The sequence below is a fragment of the Melopsittacus undulatus genome, chromosome 10 (genome assembly GCF_012275295.1).
Source record: "Melopsittacus undulatus isolate bMelUnd1 chromosome 10, bMelUnd1.mat.Z, whole genome shotgun sequence".
NCBI lineage: Eukaryota > Metazoa > Chordata > Aves > Psittaciformes > Psittaculidae > Melopsittacus > Melopsittacus undulatus.
Window position 1 is genome coordinate 2,042,385 of NC_047536.1, and position 19,414 is coordinate 2,061,798.

General features: G+C 41.0%; 1 protein-coding gene across 2 annotated transcripts in view; it reads right to left on the reverse strand.

Annotated features, from left to right (window-relative positions):
• SLIT3 (slit guidance ligand 3) overlaps positions 1-19,414 on the reverse strand; it is a 499,607-nt gene that overhangs the window by 51,349 nt on the left and 428,844 nt on the right. For both annotated transcript variants that reach the window (XM_034066703.1, XM_034066702.1), the window contains exon 28: positions 4,177-4,274. In XM_034066703.1, the coding sequence (XP_033922594.1) occupies positions 4,177-4,274 (98 nt within the window). The remainder of the gene's footprint in view (positions 1-4,176; positions 4,275-19,414) is intronic.

The window sequence follows — 19,414 nt, forward strand, 5'->3', positions numbered from 1 at the left end:
CTTCTCTCCATTTTAAGAGAAGCAACAAGAGTGGCTTTGTGCTGGTTATTTTTATGTGAACATAACACCATTTTCCTTCCACAAAAGGACTGGGACAGCTTGGATGTATGCAATTAAAAATGACATTATTAAATACTCTCACAGTAATTGTTCAACTCAGTAGAGTTACCATTAGTAACAATACATATGGGATTGTTAACATACAATTGCTCAGTATTAGGACACATTCCACACTGAAGGAAATGTCAGCATAATTGATGACATTTGGCTACTGGTCCCTATGTATTACAGGGAGTCTTTACATGCTTACGTATGATTCTTTATTTTGATTTGCATTCAAATGTGCCAAATCTAAGGACTAGAATTAAAGATAAACCATACAACTTGGGACCCGCATTGAAGCAGATGTTGAAAGAGTTGCAGTTTGGGTTTTCCCAGAAAAAAACTAAGAAGAAAAATGAAGTTTGCAGAGTGAGTGGAAGGTCATCAACCCAAGCTCCAGCTGACCCAGGGAGAAAATGAATTCCAGAGGCAACGATGAAAGCTTTATCCTGACTAACCAGTGAAGCAGTGTGAGACAGCATTTCATCTGGAGCTCAGGAACAATGGAGCCATGCGGGGAAGAGTTATTTTCTAAGACACTGTGACTGCATTAAAGTCCAAATTCCCTATTCCTCTAGTTTAGGGAATTTCTGTTAGCGTTGTGTTTTCCTACAGATAAATACACTAAACTGAATAAACCCCCATTATCCTAATGAAAACAAAAAGGAACACAGAACATCAGAGCAATATTTTTGGGGTAAACTTTTAGAGCTGAAGCATACTGACAATGTTGTTAGTTTACTATATTAACTTTTTTTTCCCCATAAAACCTAATGAAACAGTTTAGCATCTGCTTATTAAAATAGGCATTGTACTAAAATAGCCAAGTCTCACCTTTCAAAAAAGATTAGCTTTAAAAAGAGATAGTAAATTCTTTTAGGAGTATTACAGTTACTTGCAAAGGAGATTTTGACATCTACATCCCAATGGAGTAGCCTCTAAGACTGGAAGTGCAGTGTATTTATTTCCTTGAACAAGGCTGAATTAATACCAGGGAGTTAATCAGTTCCAGGATTTTACATTTATGAGGGAACCTAGAGTTTGTTGCAAATGCTAAAGAAAATGCTCTGGAAAAGGGAGATTTTATATGGAGAGAAGTTAAAATAACCCAGAGACTTGGCTTCCCAACACCGCAGGTTATCAAAGATAAGCTGGTTGCCTGTGGCTAACTGAAGCAGAGGTGGCAGCTCTGTCTCCCTTGTCAAAGACTTAGTTACAGGCATACTAAATGACTGTCTGATTGTCCATCTTTTTTAATCAGTCCAAATAAGCATCATTTTGGCAACCTCTTCTCAAAGAAAACATAGATCAGATTAGATTAGAAAGAGGAGGAAGAACCAAGCCACACAGTGGCACTTGACCGTTCTTTAATGCAGAAGTCATCCCTACCCAAGAAAAGAGAATGTGAGAATTAGTCAGAATTAAGAAAGTGCAAGAACAAAAGACAATGAGAAGGACTCAGAAATTAAAGCTGAACCTCTGCCCTTCAGCCATCCCACAAGGACCTGCTATTACACCAGATCTGAGCGTCCCAGTCCCCTGCTGCTGCCAGCCCTGGTGGGTACCAGCACAGTATGTGAATCAGGCTGGAATTCCGGTCACCCCTATGAATCTCCTGTCTTTGCCTGGGGAACATCAGCACCTTACCATTATTGAAAAGGTAATTTTCTTGTCTAAGGCTACAGAAACTTGAGAGTTAAACTGCTTGGCATTTCATAGGAGAGAGTTTTGGCTTAAGTTTCCTTTTTACAAGAGTAAAGATTTGACAAGTTTGGCAGCAGAGCTTGTATATGAATATATTTCCCTAGGGAAGAGAATATACAGAAGATATAATTTCTTTTACAGGCCACACAACAGAAAAATCCAAGGAGGCCTCTCATGAAAATGCTTTTGACATCCGCTTCCTCACAGCATATAATCGAAGGCAACGTTTTCCCATCGTGATGAACACAACCTATATGCACGTAGCTCTGACTGCTGCCATCCACTGGAGAGGACATTTCCCACCAAAAACCACAACCCAACCAATCAACCAAACTCAGTCACAAAGTATTTCTTTATCTTCCCTGTCACTGACTGCTCCATCCCACACCACATAACTCTATGACATGCTAAAGCTCCACGTTCCTCTTCTCCAGAGCAGCTGGGCTACGGACTGACTGAATTAAAAACATGGAGAGAAAACAGAGCAACACATAAGCTGAACATTCAATTTTATGAAGCAAGATTTTGATGAGATATGGTTTTATGTGTCTTTTATTAGACCAACCGAAACTATATAAATAACCATAAAAGCAGAAACCTCCCCTAAAAAGCCTCAAATGTTGTTAAGCAACAAAACCACCCCTGCAGTTTTATAAAGGCTCTCAAAAACTACACGCATTTGGAACTGAAGCAAAGCCTCTGAAACTGTAAAAATCTTCATGAGAAGATTTCAGAAGTAGCTTTTATTTCAGGTCATGCCAAACTTCTTATTTTCTACCGCAGAACAGAACAAAAATGCAGCAGAAAAGCCTGATCCAAACTCCACCCTGAAGTCTTTATTCTAGTAGTATGGATGTTATAAAATGTTTTACTAGCATATTTTTAGTATCAGCTAGATTTTGGAGAAATGAGCACTGAGTGACAGAAAACAGATATTCTATTATGGTATCATTCTGCTTTGGCATAAGCTGGGAAAAGCTATCTAAACACTATTACTATCTAAACACTATTACGTGAAGGCAACCAGAAGGGAACCCGAACTGAAGACCACCAGACCTTTATTCTTCTCAAGCAGAAACCAAACCATAACTTTTACTCCCCAAACTGCTTGGCCTGCTAAAATCTGAATCAAGAAGAGGTAGATCAGATCAGAGTAGTGGTTTCACCAAAACCTAGAGGGTCTGGGAAGTAGTGTGACCATTTGCATGCACTATGATCTACCGAGTCTCCTTATCCTCTCCCACCACCATGCACTGGTATGACCCTACAGACCTCTACCCAGGGGATGTGCTCTTCTGCTCTGCTCAGCACCTTGTCATGAGTGCTCAAGCTGAGCTCTAAACTGCCCCTCATGGGCCTTTTCTATTTTGAACCAATCCTGCTTTCTGACAGATGATATGGGTTTGCCAACTTGGTTAACAAACAGTTAACTTCAGCTGGAACAGTCCTAATCATAGCTGAAACCAAACTGGAATCAAAATGCACTGGTTTGACTCCCTGCTCACACCATTTATAAACCTCGCATTTCCATGTCTCCCTCCAGCTGCCATAAATAGGCAGCTACACATAGGAGAAGACAAAACAGCAGACTTAGTAATGTGTAAGTTTGTAGAAGTGAAGCTTTTGCATATGCCATTGAAAGAAGAGTGTGGTGTAGTTTCACACATATTTTGTGAAAAGAAAGCATAAATAGTGAGGACTAAATCTATGAAAATCTCAGCAACTCTCTTCTAAAAACAAAACTTCTATCAACTTTAATAACAAAGAGTGGCCGAAGCCTCAAACTTGTATTTTCTCAGCTGTAAAGCAGTGCCTGGAGCATCACAAATCTTTCAGTTCCTTCATGAACATTCTTAGACTTTTCTTGGAGTATCCCCACCTATTCTATATCATCCTTACATGAGAAAACTGAAATCTGTCCTGTCCAGCTGCAAGGGTTATTCTGTGGCAGGCACAGATGGGGTGATCTCTCCATGTTTTCTAATTGCTTCTCTCAAGCCTGTTTGTCTATAAGATTCTTCAGCATGAAAACATTGTTGCATCTGGTTGTTGAGCAACAGATGCTTACTTTACAAATACAGAAAAAGGGGATGTGAGTTTGAAATGTCCCAAGGAAAATTAGCACAGAGATAACACAGTGCAGAGCAGGGAGACTGCTCAAAACAGCTCTTAAGAGTATAGTCTGTGAGAAAATAAGGAAGCCCATTTAAGAGGTAATGATATGTCACACCAATTAAACCATATTAATTACTTTGTATGGCAAATAGAAGTGTCACATGCAGTAGCTTTTATAAAGTGGCCATTATAGTTCATTAATACAAAGTAAACCCACATTGAATAGCCCATTTAAAATGAATTTTGTGTTGCTACCTGAATCCATCTTTATTTGCCTCGGTGAGGTGGCAGGTCCCTCCATTCTGACATGGATTTTGGATGCAAGAATTAATGGGCACGCTGCAGTCACGACCCTATTTGGGAAAATTCAGAAGAAACAACGTTAGTAAGACACACCATCTCAATCAATGCCTTTTGCTCCTTCACCTTATGTGTGGCACTATTTACAACCTAACATTCTCTACTGATGGTTCACAAAGTGAGAAATTGGGCAACGGGTCTTGGTACCTTGGTATCAGTTCAGCTTCAAGATTTTAGTTAACTCTTTCATTTGCCTGGTTTAAGGAAACAGCTGGTTTTGTCACAACTTTAACACACTATCATCTCTAATGCTAGTTACAATGAAAAGAATGAATCATGACCACAGTTAAGCAGAAGGCCACACAGTCAGCACAGGACCACATAGTCAGCACTCTTTCCACCCCATTTACCCAGTGCTCACTTAAAACACTGCAATAGTACACCGTGCTCATTGCTACGTGTTGTCAAAACCTAAAGGGGAAAATTCATAGAATCATAGAATAGTTAGGGTTGGAAAGGACCTTAAGATCATCCAGTTCCAACACCTCACACTGAACCACACCACTCAAGGCTTCATCCAACCTGGCCTTGAACACTGCCAGGGATGGAGCATTCACAACCTCCCTGGGCAACCCATTCCAGTGCCTCAGCACCCTAACAGTAAAGAATTTCTTCCTTATATCCAACCTAAACTTCCCCTGTTTAAGTTTTAATTCATGTTTATCATGGGAGCTGAGTTTAGATTTCTGAACAGAACACACCAAATCCTGTTTCAGATATCACTGCATCAGTTCCCTTCTTAAGGATTGCCCTGAAAAAACATCCGCTCCAAATGAACTCCACTGTAACCAACTGACTGTTTATTGGCTCTTCAAGGCACTGGCAGGTTTCTCTGGTCATTATATTCTGCTGATTACAACAGGCTATTTGTAAAGTTGGCAAATCCATTAGAGTTTGCTCTTGCTTTTCAGTTACTCACCCAGTTAGGTGGAATAAAGACACCTGAAAGCCTCAATACTCAAGGGATCTGTGCAATCATAAGAAGTTCCAGAGATTGCTCTACTCCTCCTACTGAAGGTCCCATTAACAGTGGCCCTCTGCCAGCACATCTACTGGGAAGCTGATACGTGACTGCAATCAAGTTGAGGAAAATATCTCAGGAGATACATTACTTCAGTCACAGTTGCCAGGGCTTGTGCCTTGTTATTGCTGTTATTTACATTGTACTTTAGAGGAATTACAATGGTAAATTTAGTTCTAAGTTTCTAAACAAAGAGAGCAGATGTCAGTCTGTGACACTGGTTCCTAGCAACTGAAGCTTCTGTGTATGAGTACTGATCACTACCCTACCACTGCCAGCTTATCCGGCTGACAACACTCATCAGAAGTCATGACTTCCTCCACCAAGTTTGCAACAGCCTCCAACCCTTTTCTGACTCCACATACCTGGCGTGATGTACTGGAATGGAAGACACTCAGATGACGGTGTTGACAAAATGAAGCATCTTAATGCTTCAGCCATATACTGTGCATGGGAGCATCAGCTGTTGTTTTTCCACCTAGCTTCGACTTTGTTGTTCTCCCAAGATACACTATTACATTAGAGTTAAGAACAGACTTTGAGAAGCCTAACACTGTACTTGCAGATACCCGACCATGATTGGTACCTGACTTGCCTCAGGATGAACAGTCGTGTTAGAAAAGGCATACAAAAGGACTATCAGAATGTTCAAGGAGAGGGAGCAACTGCTTTGGAAGAATACACTATAATTACAAGAATTCTTCTGCCTAGAGAAAAGAAAACTGATGGGGGTGATATGACTGAGGTTTACAAAATCATGGAGGTGGTGAATGCAGAATTACACACACTGACCCCCCATCAGCAGAGGAACACTTACTGATGTTAGGACATCAGCGTAATGCAGATAAAAGAAAATGCTTCTTCCGAAGCATGAGCTCCTTGGGATGCTTTTGCCATGAAAATTTGTGAAGTCAGATAATATAAAAGCCATTAGACAAATCCACATACAATGGATCTAAATCAGAATTATGAAAGGCAAGAGGCAGACATGAGCTTCTCCAGTTGGATGACTGTGGGTGCTAGGAGAAATGGAGAGGAGTGGTGGCCAGGCTTGTGTACTCTCCCCAAACAGTAAAGATTTGCTGCTGCCCTATGAAAGAGAACGCTGCAGTAAATGCATCAGAGACCTATTATGGCATTTCTCATGTTCTTATGTTAAAGTTATTGAAAGATTTACTTGGTTCTCAACAAGGAAAATGTTCACTACTTTTTCTTTTCAAAAGAACCAAGGTGCTCCCTGAACCAAGACTACATGTCTTTGTGCATTATAAGGGAATGATCTCTAAGGAAAACCACATGCTCAGCTCTTGACCAGTGTGCCCATTTCCAACAATGTGCCCATCCTGGAGGTGACGAGGATTGTGCTGATTCTCTGGCAGTTCACGTTCCAATCATGCTTGAAGTACAGTATAAATAATAGCAACAACCTGAATTTGCCTCTTGAGTGCTTATCTTGACATTGGTGCCACCTCCATTAAGCCTAATCAAGGTATTAAGAAACCCAAACCAGCCTGTAAATGTGAACGTTATTACAGAGCTCATTAGATCTGTTTTGTCCACTCATGGTGCTGGGCTCTCCCTTTCATGTAGTGCAGTTCAGTCCTCCAAACAGCCCGAGATCTTCGGTATTTTGTCAGGTAGGACATACTGCCATCTGACTGCAGGAAGAATTACGGCACATAGGAATTATGACCACAGAGAAGTTTGTTACACAGACATAAAACAAAGCTGTATGTAATGAGGCTCTGTCCCCAGCATTCCCAACAGAGGACAAGCAGCTTTGCGTTGTAAATCTGTGCAAATAGAAGGAAACACGGATATCCTTTTGCTTTGTTGAATGAGAAGAGAAACACTTCCAAGGAACAACAGAAAGTCCTGGCTAGCCCCCTGCCTCACTGTGTGTTCATCCCCCAACACAGCAGTGCAGGCAGCATGTGAAGCCCTCACCCAAGACCTGGCAGAGAGGGCTTCTGCTTCCTCTATGCTGTGCTTGCCAAGCAGCCTGTCCTTTTCCATTTGAAATCCCGAGCCCCCAAATGGCTCAGGGAAGTATTGGGAAAGTGCCGAGGGAAGCTCCTGCAGGTTTTATTTTGGCACCATGTGGTCCGCAGTGCTTCGCGGATGTGAGCCATGCAGCACGAGCACTAATCCACTGCCACCCTTCTGCAGCACTGCCTGGGTTCTGTCCATCTGTGTTGCGAAACCTGTGTTAACCATGTTATCCCAGAGGAGCTGGAAGATGCCATTTTGATATATGTAAGGTCATAGATACTTTTCCTGTGTCCCTGATGAACTGGTTATTTTATAGATAAGTCACTAGCATCAGTTACTTCTGTTACATACGAACTCTTCATCCCTCTATCACTATATTAAGTCCTTTGCAGCTAAGCATAGCAAGAAACCAAACAGCATCTGTTTTCCTGGAGTGTTTTGCCAGTTGAACATGGTGTAAAACAGTCCCATCACTTCTACTGTAATTATTGAGATTATTTGGAATGCTCTTGTAAAAAATTAATAAAGATAAATGTGAAAATCAGAGCAAGGCATTTTCAGTCTCTCTCACTGGCACATGAAATATCTCATGACTTAGACTTAGCTCATTTCTGTACTGATCATGGCTGAATTATTGGCTTCTTGGGCCTCAGGCACCATGGAAACCGATTAGGATGTGCTGCCAAATCCAACTTAATTACAACACTAAGTTGCCGTGTGGCTTTAGGAAAATTAAGAGTCTCTCTGACTCAGTTTACTCATTGTAATAAATGGGCAAACAACACTTAATACTTCACTGAGGATTATCTTCTTCAAGCTGACTTTATCAATAGCACATTGAGAGCCCACAAAACAAGTACCATTTCTCTAACACAGACTACGACAAAACAAAGAATTCTGGAAGGAGAGAAGTTGCAGCAAATATTGGTACTAATAAATCTACAGCAAAACAAGGGCATTTTATTTCTCCATGAGACTGTCACTACTCAGGAGAGCCTAAAGACATTCTAGAAACATCTTTCAAATGAATAATGGACTTCTTCAGTCGCAATTTGCAGTAAGACTGTTTCTCCTGGAAAAATGGCATTGCTGTCAAGCATCACTAACATTAATTTCTCTGTGATTTGGGAAAAACTCTTTGAATTACATTCCCTGGAAATAACTACTGTTACAAAGGAGAATATTGTCTATTTGCTTCAAGATTAAAGAGCCTTTTAATGAGGTCTGAATCAGAAAAAGAGGTGCAGTCTTTGTTTCAAGAATAGGCAAGAATATATGACTGTCTCAGCAATGCACAGGAAGAGAATGAAGGTCCCTCTGTGTGCAATATTGTATTTGTAGAGCTTTTTAAAGCTGCAGTAGTTTTTCTGTCTAGTCTGAGAGCAAAGCATCTGATCCAAACACTTTGATGCAATTTCTCTCATTTTCTGTAGGACAGGAAAGGATTAGGTGTGGAAACATACCATTTCTGTAGATAATCAGAAGGCTTTGGTTCAGAGTCCAGCTGCCTTTTAAAATCAGAAGTATCTCAGCTGGTCCAGACTTTATCTGGGCTACTCCAGTTCCATGTTTTGGTGAATGAGAACAGAAACTATCCCTCCTACTTAGAAAGTGTCAGCTCTTCATGTCATACTCAGCAGCAATTAACCCTACTGGGTATCAGTGCATATACAAGCTGTTCCTCAGCACTGCTTTGCCAAATCCTGGCCTTTTTAAGTAGCCAGGACTGGAAAACATTACAGTGTGATTAGTGAAACACCTGAGAACAAGTAGCAAAACCTAATAAGGACCTCAGCAGGAAGAACAGAGGATAATGTGATAAAAAACACTCATTTGCTTTGACGCTGTTCCCATCACTGCAATGATACTTTAAAATGAATTGTCACAAATTGGTATTGTCTATGGAAACTGAAAGCTTCATTCTAGATCGTGTGGCAGAGATATGACCTCTGTCCATTTTAATGTGATCCTTTGCCCATTTCTAACAGCAGTGGGCCCAGATAAGAGGTGGCAGCATAGAGCTGGCCACAGCCATGAGGTAGAAATCTCCTGGTGTATAAAACTATCAGTGCTGACCACAGGAGAAACGTTATCCAGCCAGCGATGAAGACATTGGCAGACAGGCAGCAGTCCATCCAACTGCATCAGTCTGTGAATAGGGAGCCCTCTTTCCAGCTAATGACAGCCTTGTTCAATGACTATAATGTTCTAAAGCATGCTGGAAAAATGAATTAGACAAAAGAAATAGCAAAGTTTATTTGAGTTGTTAACAATATACGACGTGTTCATAATAAACTCTATTTGGATGGTGTATGTAGAGAACAGATGGCAGTGTTCATATGTTTAGTAAAGATACTAGACAAAGACAAATATAGTTAATATAGACTTTAAATCAAGAACGGGGAAATTTTCATAAACAACTTAATTACTGAGCTCCAAATACAACTAAAGCTTTCAGGGAAATCAGACAAAACTGCCAGGCACAAAGATACCGTACTGCAAACCTAGTCCTTTATGTTTCTAATAGTGGAAGTGATGCATCCCTATGTGTCCCTCTCACAAATGTTCACCCACTTGTCTTGTGGGTGTCCAGGTCAGAAGTTAATAATCAATTATAATCAATATAATAAATAATCAACATACAAAGGACATGGAACTGTTGGAACAAGTCCAGAGGAGGCCACGAGGATGATCAGGGACTGGAGCATCTCCCATATGAAGACAGGCTGAGAAAGTTGGGGCTGTTCAGCCTGGAGAAGAGAAGGCTGCGTGGAGACCTCAGAGCAGCCTTCCAGTATCTGAAGGGGCCTACAGGGATGCTGGGGAGGGACTATTCATTAGGGACTGTAGTGATAGGACAAGGGATAACGGGTTGAAACTTAAACAGCAGAGGTTTAGATTGGATGTAAGGAAGAAATTCTTTACTGTGAGGGTGGTGAGACACTGGAATGGGTTGCCCAGGGAGGTTGTGAATGCTCCATCCCTGGCAGTGTTCAAGGCCAGGTTGGATGAAGCCTTGGGTGATATGGTTTAGTGTGAGGTGTCCCTGCCCATGGCAGGGGGGTTGGAACTGGATGATCTTGAGGTCCTTTCCAATCCTAACTATTCTATGATTCTATGATATTATGTTAGAAACATAATTCAAGTAAAAGTCACAGAAAGACAAACTGAGGCATGCACTGTGCTCTGTGAGGCTGCATTCTGGAATGTTCTCCAGACTTACAAGTATCTGCCAGTTGTAAAATCTTCATCTCTGACTGTTGTGAAATGAAGAAATATTTGACACTTCCAGCCACTATGTGTAGCTTTGCTCTGCTTCTGCAGAGCTTGGGAAGTACATTATTAAACACAGCTTTTGAACAATTCTGATGTATGCTGAGAGCTCAAAACGCATCTGCACATGCCTGTGGGACTCGCTCATGTATTCATATATAAACATGCACACATTCATGTATTCAACCTGCAAATGTCTAACAGCAGAGTGAAGGGCTAAATGCAGTGTGTAAACAAGTTGTGGTTCCTGGTGCTCTGTCTGGAAGAATCAGATGAGATGAGGTGGATTGAGAGGAGAAGGGGGAAAACCACCCAGAAATGATAGAAGACTGAAACACAGCACAGAAAGAGAGCTCAGTTTAAACTCTTGCATGGGTTTTTGTTTTTCCTTGACTTTAGCTTCCTTTTATGCTTAGTAAAGTGAGAACTATGCTCAAAGCTTTTCCTGAAGTTATGGCATGCAGCTATCCAATAAGGCAAAACTGATGCTACAGTCTTTTACCTAGCGGCATCTTTACCAATGTTTTCTTCCACCATTTGAAACCTTTAACACTGTGTCGTAATTAGTCAAAACTGGAGAGTAAATTGAAATATTCCCAGGGCAGGAAGAGAAAGAGTTGTATGAACAAAGCTCTATCACATAAACCTGAATTCCACTAGGAAACTGAACTGGGAAACATGAATGAGGTACTCAGCACTTTCCCTGTAATAAATACATTTAGCAGCCATAAATACAAAGGAGAAACAAGAACAATTTGCGTAAGTGGCCAAGGAAAGTCAATGCCATTAATTCAGCTACACACCCAATACACTTAATTACGAGTTTGGTAGGAAAAATTCTCTCAGGTTCTATTCATGATTGTGCATTTCAGAGGCTTTCAATGCAAAGAAACCCAGCATCTGCTGTAATGAGATTGTGAAAAGGGAAAGTGTTGCATGAACTTCAAATCTTAAAGCTAGTTATGAAAGCATGCCATCATATGCTAATCACAGCATGAAGGAGTTGATGGACACCTCTGCTACACACCTTTGTGAAGGGAATACTCACTTATCAAATAGAGACGTTGTAAACTCAGTGCAAACAAAACGAACCTTAAAATATAAAAGGAATCTAAATTCTTGCGCAGGAAGAGCTAAAAAATACGACATTGGGAATTACTCTACCTTTATTTTACAAACTGAACCATTTGAAACTGATTTTCTAATGGACTGCATGGATATTAGGATATGTGTAGGCAGCTTACACAGTGATATCTATATACAGTCCGAAGCGTTTCAGTAGATCCACGTGATACTGTTCCCTTGTTTATGCTCTTTTTGGCCATGGACATAATGGAACCTGGAAAAGATGTAGATGACGCTCACTGGCAAGGTCAAAGAACTACAAGAGCTGGCAGGGTGTATGCTAGATCCATCTGCTTAGGCATATATACAAATTATTTGGCAAGGCCTGGATAGTATCACAGTAATTTTGGATCAGATTGCTTCGACACTGCCAGGTGGAAGTTGAAGGATTTTGATCATCTGTTATTCACAAAGATGCTGTGACTCTTCCTTCTGAACACAGACCTTGCTATAGACACACAATGCCTCTGATGCCTCTAGGTTAAGATATGCACAGTGGTGATGAAGTAACTATTTCTCTTTAGTCATCTGCCCCAATGGGGTAATAAAAATGCAACTTCTGAGGATTGCTGCTTACAAGGCTATTAATTTAACATGAAAAAGCAATTAATTTAATCCAATTCTAGTTTTAAAAAGGTTTAAAGCAAATTTGAACATACCAAGACAATTCTGCTTTCTTCTTTTAGTTCACTATTTGTGATATACAGCTGTACTTAGACTGACACAACAGCACAACAAAGAATTTGCCCACTGTCAACTAGCATAATGAGAAATACTATTTGCTAAATGGCATACAAGGTAGACTGTGAATAGAAGATACACTGATCCTGGTTTTGGTGCTGCCCCCTGCCATTTGGCTGATTTAACTCCCTCTGAAAACTCATGTTTCTGTCTGAAGTGAAAATACAGGTACTAGTTATTTACACCCCACCATCCTCAGCACTCAATAGTTATGTTCTATGCCAGCTAGCTTCATCCTGCACCTGATTAAACAGGGATTGGGTATGGCAGCAGCACTTAGTGACTTCCTTGTCCTTGTTAATAAATCACAATTGTCAGTTTATGGCAAATTAGGTGAACACTGCTCTCTTAAGCCTCATTTTATTCAAATCAGAAGGATTTATCATCCTCCAGGGTATAATACACCTTCCATTACCTCTGTAACTAGTAATCAAGGATATGCCTGTCAAAGTCAAAGTGCAAGGATTCATCATATTATTCTTAAAAACTCTGGTTCTTCTCCTGTGAGTCTGAAATTTAATTCTCAGTGGACACCTGAGGTTTATTTTGCAATTACATTCATTACAAAGTAAATCCTCATTGTCCTTCTAAACCTCTCCTTACATCAGTACTGTGGGTTTCAATGCTCTTTTGGGCATTTAATTGATGACAGAAGATATCCCATTAATCTATCACTGAGTCAATTCACATAGCACAGGTCTGAATTGAATTCAGAGGTACCAGACTGGATGGGGCAAGTGCTCTAGAGCTCCCAAGGTTAAACTGGGTGATGCAGACTGTGTGTTTTCAGAGATGTAGAAGAAAATTAGGGTCACTGAAACCAGCTGATTTTGCCCAGGGTTTCCTCTGTACGTAATATCCAACCCAAAATAGTTGATGCAAAGAGGACATTGAATATTTTCTATGTAGTCTCTAGTTCAACCAATATTCATGAATGACAACAATATTTTTGGTACCTTTAAGGGCCTATTAATTTTAAAATACATGTTGCAGTGGCCACAAAATGTTCCCTCTCAGGCTAACATAAGCCAGTGCCTCCTCTTTTAACATGAACACTGCAGAGAAAGTTATAAAGACTGGACATTTGTATAGAAACCATAATTCCTATTAGTAAAAAAAAGAAATAAAACCAAATACAGATATACTTTAAACTTACTGTTCAAGGCAATTAACTTATGCCTAACACTTAAGCTACTGAAAGCAGCCTGCATGACAGAAGGGGGACATATGACCTGCAGGAACCCAGTGAAGCCTAATTCCCAAGCTAGACTGGCATAATACCATTTCTGTTAACAGGAGAAGGTTTACTCTCACATGAGAAAGCAAGTTTTCTTTCAGCTTAGTCTCTTTACAACAACTTCTCCAATTCCATCATCCCCAAAGGAAAGGGGAAAATGAGGCAATTAACCTTCTAGGACAATCTTTGCTCGTGTTTTGGACATGAATCGTCAAGTCCAGTCAATGCCAAGAAAGCCTCAAGGATAATAGATAGACAATCACAAAAGAATCTAACAACAAGGATTTTCAGCTGTGACCACCTACTTCAACTGACTCAATGATGCAGAAATGGTGGGATGCAGAAAATTAAGAGCTGGTTAAACAGAACTTGATTAAGCAGAGTTATAGCAACCAGCAATCACTTGAAAGGCAGACAAACCACACGGGAAGAAACATTAGGATTTAGAGTAACAGCACCAGGCAAATGTAAGAACAAAAGCCTGAAATTCAGACTAAATGCCAATAAAAACTTCTCCTTTAGCCTGGGAAAAGAAAGATTGGAAGTCTGGTCTCTTAAAGCATTTAGAACTAGACCAGAAAAAAAGCAATAAAAACAAAGTGAGGGGAACTAGTCCACATTGAGAAAGAAGTGACTGTGATGGTGCCCACCTGTGGGTATAGCTTGCTATTATTCTGATGCAGCACTGATCAAACACAGCAAATGCCTGAAGCTGCTCAACATCTGCTTTCTTGTTGGTCTAAGAAAAATGGTAATGCCTCTTCAGAGCTGGCTCTATTGTTAAGAGCCCTCATTAGGACATGCCACAGCATATTACTGTGTTTTACAGGGCTTGTGGTGGGTGCACATATGCCTCACCACCTCCAGCCAGCAACTGTGGCTGTAATCCCTCTTTAAGCCTTTCAGTTTTATACTCTTCTAGATGCAAATCTCATTTTTCTTTAGAGCTGCTATAGCAGAAAGGGTAAAAAGAAAGAAACATAAGTCTGATGCATACTAAGCTTTGTGGAGCAAGCGTATGCAAGAAAACACTGATTTCTGCAGGGTTTCTTTCTGCCCTAGGAGCATTATATGAAATTATAATCACCTACTGCTGACACTGGTGTTTGCCCTAAAAATCCATACATAAATAGAGGTCTCCTCATTTTACATGGCCACCCATTATCTCTCACCCCTAAAGGCTTTTTGCTTTATTTTACTAAGAGTGGAAAATGCTTCTTCAACATTCATTAATAAGTATTTTACGTATCGTTAAAACGAACAAACAAAACATAAACCACCCCAGAGCACATAAACACACGCTCCAGGAGGATTTATTAGAATGAAAGTTCAAGGCAGAATCACCTTACACAAATAGTATTCTGCTGCCCTGATTTCTTCCTATGAAAACTTGGCATTGAGCTCACATTCCAGTGCCTGTCCCCCAGCCCTGACACTTGTTGAGGAAAGAGGCCAAGACAGAATAACTTGTGAAGGCAGAGATGTTTGCTTTCCTGTCTCATGTGCATGAGGGGATGCTGGCTTAAGAGCTCCTTCTCATTTCTCCTCCTTTGCAATATCAACTCGGGGATAGATTTGTGCTCTGAATAATGTATATGGGGACTTACATGCTTATAATAATAGATCCAAAGAAACAAAGGCATGGAGTTACACTAACAGCATTAGCCTAACAAACCAGTCAGGAATTCTCACACGGCTGTCATGTGTCAGCAGCCAAGCTCCATACATTCATATAATCCCACCCAAATCAGAGTAACCCAGAGACTGGCCCATGGCAATAAGCTTGCACTGTCTCAGCCTTGAGCTGTAAGAGCTGCCCAGAATCGCCACAGATGAACAACCAATGCCATATCTATGTTTTAAGATCAGGTCTGTGTGGAATACTGCTCAACCAGCCAGTATTCCAGGACTGTGAGGGATGATTCACGCAATGCTACAGATGTACATGGCAAAGTGAAAACATAGCAAACTGCATCTGCCCATGCTGCAGGGAAATGCCAAGCCACAGGCATCCTCCTGAACAAATGATGCAGCCAATGCAGCACTGAGTTCATGCTAACGCTATGGGGTCTGTACTGATGTAACCTGCACATTAGCCCTGTGTGAGCAGTCATAGCTACATCGATTCGCTCAAGGGCTGGCACACTAGTTCTATCTGTGTATGACATGTGATAGACACAAATCCCATGTATCCCAGTGACATTCTGCTCTGAGAGTCTCAATTTCTAACCTTGTTTCCAGGGATGAAAACCTGTCATAGGGGGTGGGGAGGAGGAAGAGCCAAATTCCTATCAGAACTGTGGAGCCAGCTTCCTCACTAAATCACATTCTGGCTTCACTAGAATGCCTCCCACCACAAGAGTCTGGCTGCAAAGAATACCATCTCCCCAAAGCCCAAGAGCTTTACCCGGGGTTTTCCAATTGTATCTGTCATTGTGGATGACTGGTGTAATTGTCTGAGCCCTTGAGATACTGCAGTGCTGCTGGAAGAGTCAGGACACAAAAGGGAGGTGAAGAGAGTAGGACAAAGCTTACAGAGAAACACTACCAGACACGATCAGGACCTGTTGTATCAAGTGTGGGCTATGCTAATATTACCTATCTTCACTTTCCACTTCAGACAGGTTTTGCTAACAGCAATGCCCACAGTTGACAAACATCCTGTAACCCAAAACTCAGGCTCCCATTTATCTGAGCAGTTGAGGAGGCTGTGGCGATGCCTGGGCAGGTAGTGTGTGTCATGTTCCAGGCTGGCAATGTTCTTCTATTTCAGATAAAACACAGATAAAAAGCTTTCTTAAAAAAGAGATAAAAAACTCTCTTTCCCTAGTTCTACAAATAACCTTATTTGGAAGAAATAAAATTATTCATCTTTTGCTGTTACCACATTTTGAAGTTAAAATAAAAAGGATGAAAGACACAAAAATCAGCCCCCCAGAAACCCAAGAAGGTATTTTCAGAATATAAATATAGCAAATAGTTGGTTTTACTCACCTTAGTTTTTACTACACTTATTCAAGTAAATCCTCTATCAATGGCTTATTGATTGCAAGTCTGATTATACTCTTGAATTCTAATACCCCTAGGCTCAATTGTACAGTATCAATGGGAGTCCATCAAAGCTACACACTGAAGGATAAATGAATTAGCACAGTAGTGTTATCTACGTACCAGTCCCTAGCTGCACTCACAAACACTTGTGCTGCAGGTGGCCAGCAGCATTTCATGCAGAAGAAAGCTTAGTTTCTCTTCTTGTAATCATACCTCATTATCTAACCCACACCTATTATTTCAATTATCTTTCAAAGAATGCTCTGGAGAAGAGGAAAAATGTGGTAGTAAAAACTAAGACTATAGGCTTTTGAGACTGCAGTTCACTGAAACCCAGACTGGTTTGGGTTGGAAGGGACCTTAAAGCTCATCCAGTTCCCTCTGCCACTCACAGAGACCCCTTCCACTGGAGCAGCTGCTCCAAGCCCCTGTGTCCAACCTGGCCTTGAGCACTGCCAGGGATGGGGCAGTCACAGCTGCTCTGGGCACCCTGTGCCAGCGCCTCAGCACCCTCACACTGAAAACCTTCCTTATCTCTGACCTGAACTTGCCCTGTTTCAGTCTGAACCCATCACCCCTTGTCCTATCACTGCAGTCCCTGATGAAGAGCAGAAGTACAGGTAGAAGCTCCTGATTCCATCAGGCACCAATCTGGCAACTGGTAACTCAGGTGCCTTTCTGCTAGTTGGCCTACTAGTTTTTCCTGAAGGCTAGCATGAGCATGGGGAGCCCACAAAGTAGTCTGTAACCACCTTCCCTTTCCAGGGAGCTTTAGCAAGCCGTCAGCTCATTTGAATGAGCTTACATTTGGAAACTGGGTGGGTTTTCCACTTTATTGATGCTCTCTTCCACACAGGATTCTTTCAAAATCTACATCAAACAAGGAAAAACAAATGCTGAGAGGGCAGATTTAGGGCAATTTATCAAGGTCTGGGAAATAGCTTCCAGATGGATGGAGCTGTTTGGTGCTGGCTGGTGAGAAGGAAGCAAGGTATTGTTATTGAATTAGCATGAATCTCTGGTGGAGAACTGCATGGTAGATAGAGTGCTCCTTTCATATGGTTTGCATTTGGGCTTGTCATAGTTCATTTTTATTCAAAAAACCTGTGGTAAAGACACACACTTCTTTCTTGTTTATTAAATTCCCCCAATTCTCCCTGTACTCTTACCCAGTCAGTGTTTTTCAACCCTGCTCTAAGTGCCATGTCTGGCTCTGTTTGCTCTTTGCCATGCTTAGATGACAGCTTGGTGCTTACAAGCTCACAAGTGGTTTTAGGCTTTACAGTCACACACTGAATGTTACCTGAGAAAGTGAGAGGAGAAAAGCTGGATGCTCAATGAGATGTTTAAACTGAGGCACTTCAAGAGTTTCACTGCAAAACCGAAGCAAAAGGATGTATGCAGAGGTCTAATGCACACAAGAAAGTGATTGCTAATATAACCAGAGGATTCTTCTTGTTAATAAATCCTCCCTTTGTAAACAAGTCTTCTAGCAGTATAAATGCATCTATATGAGCACGTTTGCTAATACAGAACTACTGTAAAAACACAAAACAAAGAAACAAACTAAGGGAAAAAAATGCTTATAATCAACAAAATTCTGCTTTGAATAACCTGGATACCTCAATATGTGCCTCACAGAGTAAGGCTCACACAAAAATGTATGTGTTTCCTGCTAGCTTTGAAAGTGTTTACTTTTCCAGTTACCCTCACAGCCACCTAGTCCCACCTGGAGCATTCAACCTAGTTTATGTTACCATCAAATTAAAATGATGGTTCTTCTATTAACCTGAGGAGATAAACAGCCATAGTCCATCACTGCAAAGGCAAATCCACTATTACCAAGCAGTTAGTTTCAGTTAAATGAATTTCTGACAACGCAGGAATCTTTTAAGATCCTAGGAAAGCTGCTGCTGATAGGCCAATGAGTAGAAAGGTTTTCAATGGCAGGGCATTTCCAATGGCGTTTTCAGTTATTTAGGACAACTTGTTTTTCCAAGTACCGGCTGTGGTGGCACTGGGGTGAAAGACAGGAAACACGCTTTACATCTTTCCATTTCCAGTGTTCTAAGGGATCCACCACAATTACTCTGTTACCATCGGGGATGTATCCTGGGCAAACAGAGGCGATTTCATCAGAACCAACTAATTCCTAAATCCTACCTGAAAGGTAAGACGGATACTTTTGCTTACTTCCCACACGTATGTCTGGTTTTACCCTTCTTTTTTCCCTCTATAATTCTTATTAGTCAGTGTATTATGAGCACCTGCTTCAACTGACCAAGACCCTGTAAGAAAGATGCAATGCGGCAAACAGAATCACAGTCTCCAGGATGCAACCTACTTCTTTGGCCATAACATCCAATCTCCCCCAGGCTGTGCCTCATTTACTACTTATACTTAATCCTTCAGCTACTGACTACTGAGCTAGGTTTCCAGTTATATCAGCTCTGAAACAAAGTCTTGGTAGCCTCAAGCTATCATGATGCAGCATTCGCTATGGCAGTTACACATCACTACTGAAGAACCTGTATTACTCAATGACATGATTTTCAAATGTGCTCTAAAGAAGTTGACCCTACATGGTCACAGTGCTCATCTACCAGGTTTTTCTTTGTGATTTGCACATCGCTCTATGGACATTAGTGCTCAGAAGCCAAAGGACAGCTGAGCTACTTGTTGTGTCTGATCAT